At 44.1% G+C, this 17,739-nt stretch overlaps 1 protein-coding gene across 6 annotated transcripts in view; it reads left to right on the top strand.

Moving 5' to 3' along the window:
• Nucleotides 1-17,585, top strand: part of DNAH9 (dynein axonemal heavy chain 9) — a 393,611-nt gene extending 376,026 nt beyond the window's left edge. For all 6 annotated transcript variants that reach the window (XM_037028297.1, XM_037028295.1, XM_037028294.1 and 3 more), the window contains 3 exons: nucleotides 509-691; nucleotides 12,421-12,810; nucleotides 17,100-17,585. In XM_037028297.1, the coding sequence (XP_036884192.1) occupies nucleotides 509-691; nucleotides 12,421-12,810; nucleotides 17,100-17,327 (801 nt within the window). In that variant the 3' untranslated portion in view covers nucleotides 17,328-17,585. The remainder of the gene's footprint in view (nucleotides 1-508; nucleotides 692-12,420; nucleotides 12,811-17,099) is intronic.
• The last annotated feature ends 154 nt before the right edge of the window (nucleotides 17,586-17,739 follow it).

The raw sequence follows: 17,739 nt of genomic DNA, 5'->3' as shown, positions 1-17,739 counted from the left end.
TCAGTGTCTCATTTCCAGTTATCCAGGAGAGAGACCCTGACTGTTCTAGCTCCCTGGTCTAATTAGCTGGTAGTTTGTGTGGCAAAAGGAATCATGGGGCAGGGGAGGAGGTTTGCATGACAGATGGAGGTACTTCTTTCAGGACTCAAGGGCAGAAACCACAGTGCAGCCTCCTGGGAGCTCAGAATGGAATAGATAGATAGATAGATCTATATAAATATATCTATAGATACGCTTTGTGTGGCCCCAAATTACCACCCTGGGCCCAAGTCTGCCCTATGCCTTTCCAGTTTGACTCTCAAGGCTGACTATTCCAGTCTCTGGGTTTCTCCAACTCCCAATTTCTGGAAAGGCACCTGTGTTCATATGTTTGAGCTGGTTGCACAAGCCTCTCCTCTAGGGAAAGGCCATCCTGTGGTTGGTCCTCCACCCTTGACCCGGCTAATGTAAGCCAGCAGGCAAGAGAATTACAGCCCCTTCATAGCCCTGTGTTTTCTGTTGAGAGCAGGTCAAGGCTCTCCTGGAAGAAATCCTAGAGCGGGTAACTGATGAGTTCAACCTCCCAGAGCTGATGACCAAGGTAGAGGAGTGCACCCCGTATACCGCGGTTGTCTTCCAGGAGTGCGAACGTATGAACGTCCTCACCAGGGAGATCCAGCGCTCACTGAGGGAGCTGCACCTCGGCCTGAAGGTGGGTGAGGTCTTGGGTGGGAAGGGCCCAGCCAGCGGGGCTCCCTTGAGGACAAAGTAGTACCAGGAACCTGGGAGCTGGAGACCAATTCTCTCACAGCTATCTATACACCGAGAAGCTGTTGCTCCCAGAACCCGGAGGCTGTTCACACTGCAGAGAGGGTAAGACACAAGGTCTAGGGCCTGAAGCTGTGCTGAGGTTAGAATGAGCTATGACTGCTCAGTCAGCACATGGGAGCTGCCCAGGGGACCACACTCTGAATGACAACAAGAGAGAAGTTGTGGACCCCGCCCCCCCCCCCCAGTGTCTTCTGTTGACATGGGCAAAATTGCTTCCTTTTGAGGTGCAAATGCGTGCTGGATAAAAGCACAAGTTCTAGACTGCTCAGGACCAACTCCCAACTCTTCAGTTTCCTCACTACATGTCTTGAAAGTGACATAAATCTCACTGTCAGTTTCTTCATCTGTAGAACAGGGACAACAGTCCTATTTTATAGGGCTTTTGGAAGAATTAAATAAATTTACTTACATCGAGTATTGAGAACAATGCCTAGCATGTGGTAAATACCTAAAAGTATTAGCAGATAGTCTTATCACCCCATCAGGGGAAAGGAAGAATTTTAATCTTTTACAAGCTCAAGGCTGTTGAAAGATCCAAAGATCTGCAAGATCCATGTTTGCACAAGCTAAGGTTTCTTGTGAGCAATAAAAGAGTACTACAATATTTCTACAATTGATTATGTCAAAAAGGCTACTTTATTCACCATAAGTAGCATGGAGCCTAATAGACATGCACCGTTTCAACCGCTCACCTGGACGACAGGGCTTGCGGCCTTTTAGAGCTGAGGAAAGTGATTGTTGTTGGTTTACATCAGCACATTTATTAAAAGAATGTGGCCCCACACAGAGGGCAAATGAGATCCTAGTTTTGTAGCCAACAGTACGTGCTCAGCCCAGCCCAGGATGCTGGGGCTGCCGTGTGCTGCCACCTTCACATCTGGATCCTGGAATCGTGCAACTGTGGTCACCTGTGCATAGGAAAAACTGTGAATTTCTTCACATATGGTCACAGAAACCACGAAATAAACTGCAGTACCTAGGTTAGTGGCTTTTTATGGATCTGTTCATTTCCCTTCTCCCCCCAGTATGGATGAAGGGAAATGAGGAGAGCAGTGAGACAGGAAGGGATACTGAAGACTGACAATGTCTGATAATGTTTCCAAACTGTGCACCAGCTTGTGATGAAATGAATTGCAAAATTTTGCAGAACAGTCTCTAATGTAAATAAGGATGTTGCCTGTTACATTATTCAGCTCTATTGCTGTGGTACCCAGGTATATATTAGTAATTATCTTGAGTAGATTTGATGCAATCTTACCTTATTGAATCCATGCAATTTGGTGCAGTTTATTTACCCTTTCAACTTCCAATTCATTCACTCATTTTTCTTCCAAGAGCCTTTGCTGCCATTCAGTGTCACAAATTGCAGAGCATGCCTGGGAGAAGGTGAAGGGGTTCAGTCTCTCCAGGCAGGGCTGAAGGATGAGCTCTTTGGGCGGGTCTTGCTCAGCCCTCCATGCTGGAGGTGAGCGTTTGTCTCCAGAATGACAGCCTTGGAAACACAAGCACACAGCGGATTATAAGGCAGAATTAATTCAATGTCACATGGAGAAATGTGGGGAGAGAGAAGGAGAAACAAGGATGTGGCATCAAGGGGGCTTTGGAGGGATGCGAGGGTTGTGACATGGGGTGACAGGAAAAGTCTCCCAGCTAAGGAACCCTAAGCCTGCCGTAAGATTTAGCCTGCTTTAACTGGAGCAAAGGGCCCACTCAGGTGCATAATAGAGGCATGATGAGCTTCCGAAGGAGACTGGTGTTGACAGAACAATGGCCCAGAAGCAGTAAGGACAACTGTATATTGCCTTTTTCTTTTTGTTCCTCTGTAAACTAGAGGGCAGACAGAGCAATCTCCACATTAAAATGCTGTCATGAAAAACAAGTCTCATTAGAGTAGGTCCCCAAGTCGGTCTGGTCATCAGGCTCCTCAGTGGTTTTACTGCAACACATGTTCCCCTCTCCACCCTCCAGTCCTACCAACCTCTAGAGCCGGGTTCTGGAAACCTACCTTTCTAACCAGCAGTTGGGCAATTCTTGTGATGAGTCAAGTTTGTGAAGCACAGTGTTAAGGCAGGTAGGTAGGAGAAAAAGAGTAAACAAATATCTCAATGGAAAAGTGAAGGTGCAAGGGGATGTTAGCGTCGCTCAAAGCAGGGAAAGTTTTTAAGTCTGTGGAAGAGAGAAAGCTGAGCTCGCAAGAAATGAGAGTTGGAGAAGAAACAGCAGGAGGAGTGGACTTGGACAGACAGGGGTCATGGAATGGCTTGGCATGCATGGGAGACTCGAGGGCCCCACTGGACAGTCTGCTCAATGAAGACATGAGAAACTGCTTGGCTCCAAGATTCCCACCGGAACACTGACCACTTGCCTGGCAGGAGGCAGGGAGGAAATTCTGACTGAGGCTCTCCTTCTTTCCCTGTCCTTCCTTCCCCTTCAACAGTCACTTTAAAATTCTAGGAGGATTTTAGGTGGAGCATAGTGGGGACATGGGTCAACTTATGCTACCTGGCACCTTAAACCTGGGTAGCCAAACACTCTTCTCAGGCTGAGCACCAAAGTTAGAAAATGTCTCACTTTTTAAATTAGTAAGTCAATACTCTTAACATTTGTGATAAAGAATTTTTTTATTAGTACTCATTCACAATTGGCCAGATAAGAGACCATAATGCCACCCAAAAAGTGTTGGGTGAACTCAGAGGCCCAGCACCTTCAGCCCCTGACGACTGGGAGACCTCCAAGCACCCAGCACACAGTGTAAGAGAAGTGGCTGGGAAAGGCAGGGGGGTCCCCTAGGAGAGGGCAGCTGGCCACAACCATGTTCCCACAGAGAGGTGTTCCCTGAGCATTTACCACACTCAGAAATTTGGCTCTTGGCCTTAAACAGTGAAGAACCACATCTTGCAAGTATCTCAGAGCTGACTGGTCAAAAGTACTGACTCCCACTGACCAAATGCACTAGAGCTTGATTTATAAAATCCCTAAAGGCCAACAGCAACTAGGTATACATTTCAAAAGGCTGTATACATATGGCAGCCTACCCAGAAAATTCTGCCTGTGTAAGAAAAGTACATGAGACTCCAAATTCTTAGGCCTGCACTGAAGAGTTTAGTAGCTGCTAGTGACTGATTGGCACTTGAAATGTAGCTAGTCCAAATTGAGATGTGCCGTAACGTAAATCAAACATAAGATTTCAAAGATAGTTACTATTAAATATCCTATTAGTAATTTTATACTGATTACATATTGAAATATTTGAAATTTGAGAAATACCAACATGAATAAAACACGTAACAAAATTAAGTTCATCTATTACTTTTTTTTATTGTGGCTACCAGAAAATTTGAAGGTGCACACACAGCTCACTTTTGCAGCTTGCATTGTACTGCATTTGGAAAGTGCAATGTTAGATGGAGCCATGGCCAGCCTAGCATCTGGGCAGGGCTGAGGACTGTTTTTCATTCTATTATTCAGATGTTTGATGGCATCAGACACTTCCCCTGTGCTTCAGTGGCTGATTACCCCTTTTGATTGACATAGTTTGTTTCTAAGTTTGTGAACGGTGTTCGAACTTGAAGTCCAACTTGCTGATTCGGAGAATTCCTCCAGCTCTTTATTCTGAGCCACAGTGTGTTGACTTAACAGTGCAGGTCTCTGAGAGGGCTGCCTTGCTTTGGCCCTTTAATGATGGACAGTCACCACCAGCCACCCGGCCACTGCTTCAACCCAAATGCCTTCACCGCAGCACTGATCAGAATACCCAGCTGGGTGGGCTGCTGTCACCCTCACTCAGTCTGGAAGCCAGACTGGAAGAGGTGGGAGCCGTATCGTTCCCACCTCCCTCCCCATCTCCACACCTGCCATGTTGCATGCACGTGAAAACTGGCTGCAAAGACCATAGGGAAGAAAAGGCAAACAGGAGCTGTCCCTCAGGTCAGGGGGCAGCTGGCAGCCCCTGGAGAAGGAGGCATGTGGGCACTGCTGACCCCTGGGGACTGAGGCTGGCTGTGTGCCCACCAGCCCAGGGCACAGCCACTTCAGACACACCAGCAGTGCCCTTTCCAAGTGATGGACCAGGCCCCAGCAGGTGACACCCTTAGGTTCACACTGGAGCCTAAGAATCTGAGATTTTCCACAAAACTTAAAGCAGTGAAGGCCTACCAGGAAAAAAATAAGGTTTTTATTCTATGTCATATCAAAGAAAGTTTACGCGAGCACTTGTTTACATCAGTGCTCCCCAACCATTTTGGCACCAGAGACTTGGTTTCATGGAAGACAATTTTTCCGTGGACTGGGGTGGGTAAGGGAGAGAGGCAGGAGGCAGAGCTCAGGCAGTGGTGCAAGCAAGATGGCAGCATCCACAGACTGGGAGAAGGGAGGTTGGGCACCCCTGATTTATAGGAGTGAATAAAATGGTTAAGGTCACAGCCAGACGATCCTCACATCTACCATAAGGTGCCCCCTGCCTTTAGTTCTCCCTAATTTTCCTGCAGTGCTGACATGTAGCAAGCGAGTCACAGAACCCTGAACCCTTGACTGGGTCGTTTTCTTAAGGGAAGGATTCAGTGTTTTCTCTGTGAGTTTTCTTTTTGTAGCAGGTTTTCCTGGGGGAGTACAGCTTGAGTCTTGGAGAAGGGCCTCATTACGCAGAGTTTGGCCACAGAAACATACTGTCTGCCCACTCCAGCCTCCACCAATCTGACAGCATCTTAGCAACCTAATTTTTCCTGAACACCTTTCAGGAAATGCTGCCCTAGAGTCTATAGATATATCTTCCCCTAAGAGAGAAACACCAGTTACACTGTGTTCACTCACTTCGTATCTGCCCCTCCTCTGAAGATCAGTCTACTTCTGCTCAAGGTCATGGGAATATGAGTTCAGAAACCTAACTACAAGTCAAATGACTTCTTTTCCTAAATCCTTCCTGCTTCACTCTCAAACTGACAAAACCTAAAAGATAGTGCATCCTCTAAGGCACCTTCACTTGCATGTTCAATTAGTAAACACAAATCATTGCCCCAATAAATTATAATCACATTACAAGCAGATGTGAGAAATTAAAGTAACACATTTTATGTTCCTCTACTATGAAATGATTTCTGATTTCTGAAGGGTGTTAAAATTTAACTATTGCATATATTTTTATTTCCGTATTTTATTTTTTTAGAGCTTTTTCAGGTTTACAGAAAAATTGTGTGGAAGGCAGAGAAAGTTCCCACGTACCCCTGCCCCTCTCAGTGCACAACTGCCTGTGCTATCAACACCCCCTTTGGAGTGGTCCAGCTGTTACCAATGATAAACTTACTTTGACTCATTGTAATGGCCCAAGCAAGGTCCGTAGTTTACATTAGGGTTCACGCTTGATGTTGTACATTCTGTGGCTTTGGACAAATGTGTAATGACATGTAGCCCCCATTATAGTACCTTACAGAACAGTTTGAATGCCCTAAAAATCTTTCCCATTACATACAAGTATATCTTCACATTGAGCACATGATTCATTATTACATCAAAACTCAGAGAAGTGGATGCTCCCGAGACTTCAATGTTTTCAGAAGCAACGCTTGGCTGTCTGAGCCATGGCACCACTGAGTAAGGGGTGCACTCAGCTCAGGGAGATGGCCAGGAATCAAGGGGCTTTGCTGAATAAGCCAGTGGCAACGGCTGGCAGAGCCAAGTCCCACCAAGCTCATCTCTGTCTGACATGCTGCCACAGCCCTCAGGACAGGGGTCAAAGGACGGGGACATTTTCATCCCCCCTTTTCCAGTACTGTTGGCCCAGTTCTGCTACTTCATGTTACAGGGCAACTCTGGGATGGGGGACATTGACTCCCAGCCAACCCATGTGGCAGACAACATCACATGTGCAATACAGTTCCATAGACAAACCCGGATTTAACAAAGCCCCATAGTTTTGTGGAACATCAAAATTATTTTGGTATATTGTTTATAAAAAGCATTGTATAATCTTGTAAATAAAATGGCCATTGAAACCTTCTGAAATTTTTATTTAAAAAATGTATATGGCCTATAATTTTTAAGTATATTGGACTTTATTTTTTTGTAATGGCTCTTGATTTGCCTATATGTCTTTTTTTATTGTTGACACTATTACAGAAGTGCCCCATTCCCTCCCTTTTATCCCCCCTCACCCAGCCCCACCCCTCAGCCTTCGCCACATTGCCGTCTGTGTCCACAGGCTCCTCATATATGCACATCTGTCCTTGGGCCAATCATGCTGTGACGGGACAGGGTCCTGGCCCTGAGCAGCCTGCCGGGGCCAACTGTGCACAGGGAAGATTTCACAGCACAAATCGAGATGACTGTGAGGTACATTTATCAAAGCTTAGCACGGTGAAACAAGGAAGGGCTTAGTGTAGAAAAAGCAACAGGAGAGCCTAGGCCGGGCTGCCTGAGCTCACCGGGAAGTTGGAGAAGAGGGGCCTTGGGGACAGGGGCAGGGGCTTGGCCTGGGGTAAGCTGTCAGCTGCCCTAGAGTTTAGGAGACACATACCTGTGGGGAAAGAAGCAGGGGAGGAAGGAAAAGGGAGCAGCACAGGCTGCTCCCCCAACGGAGAGTCTACGCCAGGTCCTTTATCTTGAGGCTTTTATGTCTGTCTTGCAGGCAGGAACCTTAAGGGATATCTCATGGGAGGGTCTCAGCAAAACATTCATCAGTTCTCCAGGTGGGACCTTTCAGGGTCCTGATCTCCACTGACTGGTCAGTGCCAGGGCAGGGAGTCATCAGTCATTGTAGTGAGTCCTGGCATCACCCACCTGGTTCTGCTGCTTTTCTGGGCCTGGAGCTAAAACAGCACTGAGGTCTAGATGTTATCTCCAGGGAGAAGAGGCTATGCTCTTCTCCCTCACCCAGGGAGTGAGGTCCTATTTTCCTAGTTTTGCCCCCTGCCAAGCACTCTGTCTTCCCCTGGGGTGGCTGTCTCCATCTGGCTGTGAATTGCTCTGCCACTGTGTTCAGCTGTCTGTTTCCCTAGTTCACTTGGAAAGAATTTCCTAGCTTCTATCTTGTCTCAGTATGAGCCCAAGTGGTTCTACCAGCTACCCACCCACACCCGTCCTGTGCTTCTCAGGCTTCATGGCACGCCAATGCATTACATCAGCAGCCTTGCCTGGCTTTTGCCCCTTTAGCAGTTGTACTCACCGGATCCTGATTCAGATTCTCTTTAATGAATGAGCAAAGTGAGGTGGCATCAAATCTACTGGGCATTGGAACTGTGTCCTGTTGTTGGGCATAATCCATCATGGTTATTAGAAAAGGAGTGTTGAGAACCACTGGCTCAGGCCTCCCAGCCCTCCCATGAAGACAGTGCCCTCAGCCACTGCCTTCCCTGCATGACACAGGCCCCCAGCTTGGTCGTGGCAGGTGCCTGGAACAGCCATTCCCTAGACTCCCGGCCCATCCAGGGCCCATTCTTTCCTACTTAAACACACACCAGGAAATGAGTCTTATTTGTAAGCCTTTCTCTGACCATACCACCTGATTGTGCTCACTTTGCACAATCTCCGTGATACAGAGATCCGGCGTGGTTCCTGGGTTAATATACACTTATGCCTGCATCTCTTTGAAACTGCTCTTAAGTCATCATTTAAGCCTTTCCTCAATTACAAACCCTGCTTCCTCAGTTAAACTATAAACTCGTCAGGCAAGGACTCTTTTTTTAATTCCCATCCAAGGACATTTTTTCATTACTTGTAGAGAAAGAGGAAGGGAGAGAAAGAGAGGGAAAGAAACACCAATATGAGAGAAAAGCATCAGTTGGCTGGTTTGGCTTACGTGCCCCAACTGGGGATCAAATCCAGAACCTGGACATGTGCCCTGGTCTGGAATCGAAACCATGACCTTTCAGACTATGGGATGAATCTCCAACCAACTGAGTCACACCACTCTCTAGCTGGTCCATATTCCTAGGAGAAAAAAATTAGTACAACCCTCACTGTGTTGCTGTGGGTCTGAGTACGAAGGTGATGTAAGAAGGAACAAGGGCGGTCAGCTGCTCACCTGCACCCATCAATCCTCAGTATAAGACACTCTGTTTCATCTGTTTGTTCACCATGGCAAATACTGCATAGCCTGTGAAGAATTCAATGTGCTTATTTTTATAAATCAGGGATTTAGAAAATCACATACGTGCACAATAATCCATTAAAAGACCTTGGCTTGCATTATTTTTGATGACTTTAAGTTTTTCAATCATTCCTTTTCCACATTTAGAGTTCTTTGTTGGCCCAAACAGAAACAGACTCTGATTACAAAAGAAAATTTTGCACTTATTTTTCTAAGATTTTATTTATTTATCTTTAGAGGGGAAGGAAAGGAGAGAGGGAGGGAAACATCGATGTATGGTTGCCTCTCATGTGTCCCTCCATTGGGAACTGGCCTGCAACCCAGGTATGTGCCCTGACTGGGAATAGAACCACGATCCTTTGGTTAGCAGGCCCGCACTCAATCCACTGAGCTACACCAGCCAGGGCAATTTTACAGTTATGATAGCATCCTCTGTGAAGTGTTGAAATAATGCTTAAAAGTGATTTCTCTGGTTTGCTTTTTATGGCCAACAAATGAGATTTACCTTAACTAGAAAACCAGACAATATGTGAAAAACATCAGTCCTGTCAGTCTTCCATGACTGTGGTACCTGAAAAAAAGAAACAAGAAAGGTTTGCCTCCTTTGAATGAGCTCCTTGCTTCAAAAACTGTGTGGAGGAAGTTTCAGGAAGAGCCCCACAGGTATGCTGAATCAAAGGGACCACAGTGCTCAGGTCACCAAGGCAGAGTGTGTAGATTGAATACCTGAGGTGCGAGCTGTACACACAGAGAGCAAGCTCCAAGGATCTGCAGCCATATCCCCTGAGACTTTGGCTGGCTACTGCTCTGCACATGAGAGACAAAACTACCCAAGGCTGGGAAAGAAAACCAGAAAAGGGCAGTGAGGACAATTATCAGAGCTCACACAAAGCGGAGAATAGATTGTGTTCCCACGCAGCAAAGTAGAAAAAATTCACAAAACAGATGGTATCAGAGAGAATTCTCAGTCGAGAAACTAAATCTGACCTAGACTGGTCCAGAACCTCCCCTCCAGCCACTGCCAACACACATAAAGCTAAAGCGAAAATGCAAGCTTCTGACAGATCCATTGATTTCAAGTAAATTAATTACAGGCTAAATAAATAAATTTCAGTATCCTTTAAAAGAATGCAACAAAACCCAGCACTCACTTACATAAAATTCACAGCATTTGACATAAAATAAACAAACTATAGGCATGTAGTGAAGTAGGACTATATGGTCTATAGCCAGGAGAAAAGTTGATCAACCAAAATGGAGCCAGAAATGGCAGGGACAGTGGAATTAGGAGACAAGGATGATAAGACAACTAGTATAAGTTTGTGCTATACATTTTACTGAAGAAAATAACATTATGGAATGAAAAAGGAAGATATTAAAAAAAGACCCAGTGAAATATATGGAGATGAGAAATATATTATGTGAAATGAAAAAAAAACCCACTTTGGATGGTTAACAACCAATTAGATACTGCAGAAGAAAAGATCAGTAACCATAAAAATAGAGCAATGAAACTACCCAAATGAGGGAGGGAGTAAGACTGAAATTAAGAACACTGAGCATCAGTGGCCTGTGAAATGATGTCAAGTCATCTAATATATATGCAATTGGAGTCCTAGGAAGAAAGAGTTGGGGAAGGGGTAAGGTGGACAGAAAAAAGTGTTTGAAGAATTAAGGGCCACATTTCTGCAAATTTAATAAAAGCTATAAACTCATAAGCACAACAAGCCCCAAACAATAAGCCTAATGAAATGTATGTAAAGGTACCTCATAATTAGGTTTTTAAAACCCAAGGGTAAAGAAAAATCTTAAAGGCAGCCAGAGGAAAAAATTAAAAGTGTACAAAAAGGAGCAAAAAAAAAAAAAATGACAGCAGACATTTTCTAGAAAGCTATGCAAGCAAAAGACAGTGGAGAAATATCATTAAAGCACTAAAAGAAAGGTCACAGGATACAAGCTAAACACACAAAATTAATAACATTTCTATATACAAGCCATAAAAACATGGACACCAAAATTTAAAATACCATTTAACCACTCAAAAATTGAAATACTTATATGTAAATCTAACAAATACAGCACTTACATGCTAAAAACTACAAAACACTGGTAAAAGGAAGCAAAGAATGCATACATAAGTGGAGGGCCATACGCTGTTCATGGGTTAGAAGACAACACAGTAAAACTGTCAATTCTACTCAAATTGATATGGAGGTTTTCATTTCTACTTAAAACCCAGTAAGAACCTTTTCTAGATCCTGAGGCAATTGTTCTAAAATTTATGTATAAAAAAAGGAACTGAAAGAATGAAAACACCTTTGAAAAAGAATAAAGTGGGAAATAGTAGTTTACCTAATTTCAAGACTTATTATATAGGTACAGTAATTAAGACTGTGTGGTACTGGTGGAGGGATAGACACCCAACACAGGATAAAGAAGCAGTAGGCAGAATGACAGGGGGGCTGTCATTCTGCCTACTGCACATACCATGGGGCACTACTCAGTAATAAAAAGGAATGCACTATTAGGTACATGCAAAAACCTGGATGGACTTTCAGAGAAATTTGCTGGGTGAAAAAAGACAATCCCAAAAGGTTTCAAACTCTGTGATTCCATTTATATAGATTCCCTAAAATAACAAAATTAAAGAAATAGACTAGATCGGTGGTACTAAACTAGGAGATACAGAAAGGATGGACAGGAGGAAAGCTGGAGTGATGTACAAAGAATCTTTGTGGTGATGTAAATGGTTTGTGTCTTGACTGTCAATACCATTCTGTTTGTTACATTGTACTGCAAGTTTTGCAAGATGTAGCTATTGGGGGAAACTATATTTCTTACAACTGCATGTATATCTACAACTATCTCAAAATAAAAAGTTTAATTTAAATAAAAAGCAGAGGGAACACTTCCCAGCAAAATTGTGTCCAGCCAGAATAAGCCCAATGCCAAAGACATTATGAGAAAAGAGAATGAGAAACAAGTATTCCTCATAAACACAAGAAGCCAAAGCCCAGAAGATCTATATTCCCCCAGATGAAAGATTTCCTTCAGAAACCAAAGCATTAGACAACATTAAGGAACCCTCTTCTAATGGCTATATGAAATTTGTACAGAAAGGTTTTCATTGAAAACCATCTTTAAACTGAACTTAGTAAGCTTGTATTTCTAAGCTACATGCAAAAGCCTGCAAGGTTGCTGCCAAGCCCAGAAGAGAGTCATGGAGTTCAAGTTCTAGGGTAGTGCTGAATCAGCGTAGAACTCCCAGAGGGTCTGCGGTCCATAGTGGACCAGTCCACTACCACCAGTAGACAGGGATAGACTCTGATATCATGGGAGCAGGGGGAGTGTTAAAGGACCAGCCTCTCTGAGACAAACCCTACTAATCAAGGACTAGACAGGACAGTCATGTCATCACCCCTGGAGTCATCCCCTGCTCCCCTGAGGGCGAGGAGCAAGAAGTCCCTGAGGCTGGTTTTTTGCAAGGACTTGCTGCCCCCTCACTTTCTCCTCTCCTTCTTTGTCTTCAGGGGGAGCTGACCATGACTGGGGACATGGAGAACCTACAGAACAACCTATACCTTGATGCAGTGCCAGAGCCCTGGGCCAGGCGAGCCTACCCTTCCACGGCAGGTCTGGCTAACTGGTTTCTGGATCTCCTCAGCCGAATTAAGCAGCTGGAGGCTTGGACAGGTGACTTCACAATGCCCTCTACTGTGTGGCTGACGGGCTTCTTCAACCCCCAGTCCTTCCTGACCGCCATAATGCAGTCCATGGCCCGCAAGAACGAGTGGCCACTAGACCAGATGGCCCTGCAGTGTGATGTGACAAAGAAGAACAGAGAGGAGTTCAGAAGCCCTCCTCGGGAAGGGGCCTATGTCCATGGCCTCTTCATGGAAGGTGCCCGCTGGGATGCACAGGTAAATCTGTCTGTGGGCTGACTAAATCCACGCCGCCTTCCATAATGTGATTATTAAAAGGGATGCCTCTGAACCTTTTGACTGAGGTTGTCTTTCCTGGAGGCTGGCAGGCCATTTTTATGCAACTAGGGGTAGTGCCGAGAGCCCAGGCTTGGCAGAGTGAGTAGAGTGGTTAAAGCAACAGCTCTGGAACCAGACTCGCTGGATCTGACTCCAAGCAGCATCACTTATTAACTCTATGACCTTAGAATATCATTCTATTTCTCCAAATCTTAGTTCACTCAACTGTTGTAAGAGTGCAGTTCCTGTGAAAAATAAACTAAGCCACTATGCATAACTATCTTGGAACAGCACCTGGCACCCAGGGAGTGCTCATAAAGTGCTAGAGTCAGCCACCCTTGTGTGTGTGACCTGGGGATGCCATTCCACCTCCCTGGGCCACACTTCCCTTACTCATGACTGCAGGAGGATAGGAATCCCTTCAGCCAAGGGGACCCAGTAGATGTCATTTAAAGTGACATTTTTTGAAAGGTTCTCTTACCAAACACTAAATAAAAATTTGAGCCAATAAGATTTGAGATATTTATAATGGATAGAAAACTGGCAAACAAGCACAGATAGCTGGGATAAATGACATGAACAAAAATGGATAAATTCTAGAACAAATTTACCTTTGCTAAACATATGATCTGGAACTTCTTAGTGAAATGCCCCATGTGCCAAGTGACACTAAACTATTCCTAGCAGTTGGTATCAAGGTAATGGGGAACAACCATTCGAAGATCCTAGAAGGCCACGTAAATATACACCAACTGTATTGGGTTGGATCGTGTCCTTCCAAAATTCACATCCACCCGGAACCTCAGGGGACCATATTTGGAAATAGGATCCTGCGAGAGTAGGACCTAAGTCCTCCTTATAAGAAGGCCATGCTGGAGACACAGAGGAGAATGCCCCAGGCAGATGGAGGCAAAGGTTGGAGCAGTGCACTTGCCACCCGGTGAATGCCAAGGATTGCCAGAAGCCACCAGAAGCTAGGAAGAGGCACAGGACAGCTTCTGCCTCAGAGATACCAGAAGGAACCAACCCTGCTCATGCCTTAATTTTAAAATTCTGGCCTCAGAAACTGAGAAAATACATTTCTGTTGTACAAAGCCACCAAGTTTATTCTGGCAGCCCCAGGAAATCAACAAAGAGCCAACAGAAAGCACAGCAAAGTGGGACTTGTTTTCAAGCAGCCTGAACCTTGAGAGGGAAGCCGACTCTTGGACAAGTTCTCCAGGGGAGGACACGCATGGAGTGCATCCTGGGTAGAGCAACGCAGGGAGAGCCAGAGCTAGGGCACCTAAAACACTAAAAACAGGAGAGTTACAGAAAGGAAAGAAGCTCAAAAGGAAGGGCAGCACCACTGTGTGGGGTTAGAGGACATGACTCCAATCACCCACCTCCAACTTTTCATTACCTTGTTGCTAAGTACTACTAATACAAAAAACTTTCTAAAAAAGCAATACCTGCCCACCAAAAGCTCTTGTTCTTATAGTGTCTATTCCAGAAAGATTTCAGCAAAAATGTAAGAGTAAAGATGTCCCAAAATTCTCTCATCCATAAAACAGTGAGAACATTGGTGAAAAACACTGTTAAAATCAACATTTTCAGAACAATGGAAATTAATCAAAGGTTTTCAGCAAGCCAAGGAGCGCTTATTGAAGAGAAATAGCTGAATCTCAGTAAGAAGAGCAAGCTTTGTGGCCTTCTAAGTTGCCCTATTCCCATCCTTACTCCCCCAAACTCTGGTAGCCTTGACAACCAACAGACCACCATCACTGTTAAAAGATAAAGGCAAACGGCAAATTTTGAAAGCAGCAAGACAAAAGCAATCCATCATTTAAGAGAGTTGATTTCTCATAAGAAACCATGAAGGCTAGAAGGTGGAAGAATTATGTAATCATAGTGCTGAAAGAAAAAGACCATCAGCCAAGAACTCTACTTCCAGCAAAACTCTCAAAAGTGAAGAAGAAATTTAAGACAGTCCTAGATTTTTTTAAGTGACAGAGATGATTCATTACTAGCAGACCAACCCTACCAGAAATACAAAAGGGAGTCCTCCAGGGTGAAGTGAATAGACCCTAGATAGTAACTCCAGTCACATGAAGAAATAGAGTACCAATGAAGGTAATTGCATATGTAAGTATAAAAGACAATATAAATGAACTTTTGCTTGCAACTTTTTTCTTGTATCTGATTTAAAGGATAGCTGCATAAAACAATACTTACATATCTGTGTTGATCAGCACAAAATGTATAAAGGTGTAATTTGTATGATAAAAAAAGTGCAAGTCCCTAAGCACAGGAAGGGAAGGACTGGAACTGTACAGGAGTAAAGTTTTCTGTATACCACTGAAATCAAGTTGGTATTCATCAGAAACAAAGCTTTATAAATTGAGATGTTAATTCATACCACTAAGAAAATAATTTTAAAACATAATAAAAGAAATAACAAGGGAATTAAAATGCTACACCACTATGTATCTATTTAATACAAAAGAAGGCAATAATGGAGGAACAAAAGAACAAAAAGACATGACATATAGAAAACAGAGTAAAATGTCAGATGTAAGTCTTACCTTATCAGTAATTACATTGATGCAAACAGTTTAACACTAAAAGGTAAAGAATGGCTTTTTTTTTATACTAAAAGGCAAAGAATGGATTTTTTAAATGATCCAACTGTATGCTCTCTACAAGACATGCACTATATATATATATATATGTATGTATATATATATGTATATATATATATGTGTGTATATATATATATAATATACTTATTTTTAGAGAAAGGGAAAGGGAGGTAGAAAGAGAGGGAGAGAAACATTAATGTGTGATTACCTCTCACATGCCCCTTATTGGGCACTTGGCTCGCAACCAAGGCATGTGCCTTAACTGGGAATCAAACCTGTGATCCTTTGGTTGGCGGGCCGGCACTCAATCCACTGAGCCACACCAGCCAGGTCAAGACACACACTTTAGATTCAAAGATATAAATAGGCTGAAAGTAAACAGACAGAACAAACATACCATTGAAATAGAGATTTCAACCATAATAACTAGAGATGTCACACCCCATGACTAATGGGGACTGCTAATGGTTAGTTTCTCTTGAGCGGAGAATAATGTTCTGGAATGGCAAAGTGATGATTACACATCAAAAATATTTAATTGTACATTTTAAAAAGGTTGGTTTTATGGTCTGTGGAGAAAAAAGAGTTCTACTCCTGCTCCTACTTTCTGTCATAAACAGTTGTGGGGGAGGGGAGAGGGGTTTCCCTTAGTTCTGTTACTCAAAACTGAAGAGGTGCATCCTCACCTTTAAATACACTTCACAGGAAGTAAATCAACCTCTATTCAAAGCAGAAGGGGCCGAGTCACCTGGACAAGGCAAGGAATTTGCAAGTCATTTGGGGTCAGTGTCTCCCCAGGTACATTCCATGAAGTGCCTGTGCATCAGGAACGGAGTAGATGGCAAAGAAAGTGTCCCATCGTCAGCTAAGTTGGGGCAACACCAGGTTAGAAGTTAAACTGTTCTCTTTACTGCTAGAGCTCCTGCTTGTCTTCAGTGTGCTAGTGTGCACTACAAAGCTTCAAGCGCAAGGTGTGGGAGCACCATCCCCCAAGCTTGTTTGGTAAGAATTAGAACATTCTTGGGACCTGTAAGAAAAACTGCCCTAGACCGCTCTACGCTCTACTGACACATCTGAGAAAACCATAGGAGGCCCCAGCTGGAAAGCTACAGAAAGGCCAGGTCCCTATTCCATGAGTAAAGAGGGAACATAGCTTCATCTGCTCTAGAGGGCACATGAAGTCAAATAAGAAACTGGAGCAGGACGTAACCCAAGTCCAAAGCATTTGCTGATAGTTGTGTCTTACTCATCTTTAAGTCCCCAGCACCAAGCACATGGGGCAAATAATTACATTCAATATGCTTATGAAATTAATGAATCCAAAAATAAAACTAGGAGACTCAAGTTTCAAAGGGATTAATTTGTATATGAAAAGTGGCTTTTGGTCCTCTCATTCAAACAGTGACTTAAGCCGGAAAACAATATGAGATGTGTCCCACCATTTGGTTGTTGAAGAGCCAGCAAGGGGCTAGGCATAAGGGCAGACAGTGGGCCCCTTCCCCCCCCACCCCCCAATTCTCATCTCCTGGATCTTCTGCCTGGAGAAGGCTGGCAGGCTGAGTTCCAGGTCTGATCTTAACATGGCTCTTCTCGTGTTCTCATCCTCAGGCTGGGGTCATTACAGAGGCAAAGCTAAAGGACCTGACACCCCCCATGCCTGTGATGTTCATCAAGGCCCTCCCTGCAGAGAAGCAAGATTGCTGCAGTGTTTATCCTTGCCCCATGTACAAGACTGGTCAGCGGGGACCCACCTATGTGTGGACTTTCAACCTGAAGACTAAGGAGAACCCATCTAAGTGGGTTCTAGCTGGAGTAGCTTTACTTCTCCAGATCTAGCTTCCTGCTGAGCCACTGAGAGAATGGAGCTGAGGGACATGTGGAAAGATTCACAAGCATTCATGATTATGTAAAATTCTTTTAGAGAACTTGAAGAGCCTAAAGTGGGGCTGAGCTAGGAGAGCGTGGACCTAGGAGTGAAGGAAGAGGAACTTCATAACTCTGAACTTTTCCTAATAAAGTGATTCGTTCTTAACTGTGTCTGGTCCAGGCTCTGAGAGTCACAGTCATAAACCATCCTGAGGAGCCAAAGAGAAACAAGCCACAAACACCTGAATCCTGGTGCTGTTATATGACACCACATGTAACATCTCTCAAATCCAGAAATAACTGTTTCTTGCTTTATAGGTTCATCTCTTTCCGTTCAGTCCTCCTCATCAGCACCATCCTCCTCCCCTCACCAAGGACAGTC

Source organism: Sturnira hondurensis, unplaced genomic scaffold, assembly GCF_014824575.4.
Source record: "Sturnira hondurensis isolate 20B ecotype Veracruz unplaced genomic scaffold, ASM1482457v3 Scaffold0019835, whole genome shotgun sequence".
NCBI lineage: Eukaryota > Metazoa > Chordata > Mammalia > Chiroptera > Phyllostomidae > Sturnira > Sturnira hondurensis.
This window is presented reverse-complemented; position numbering and strand designations above follow the sequence as displayed.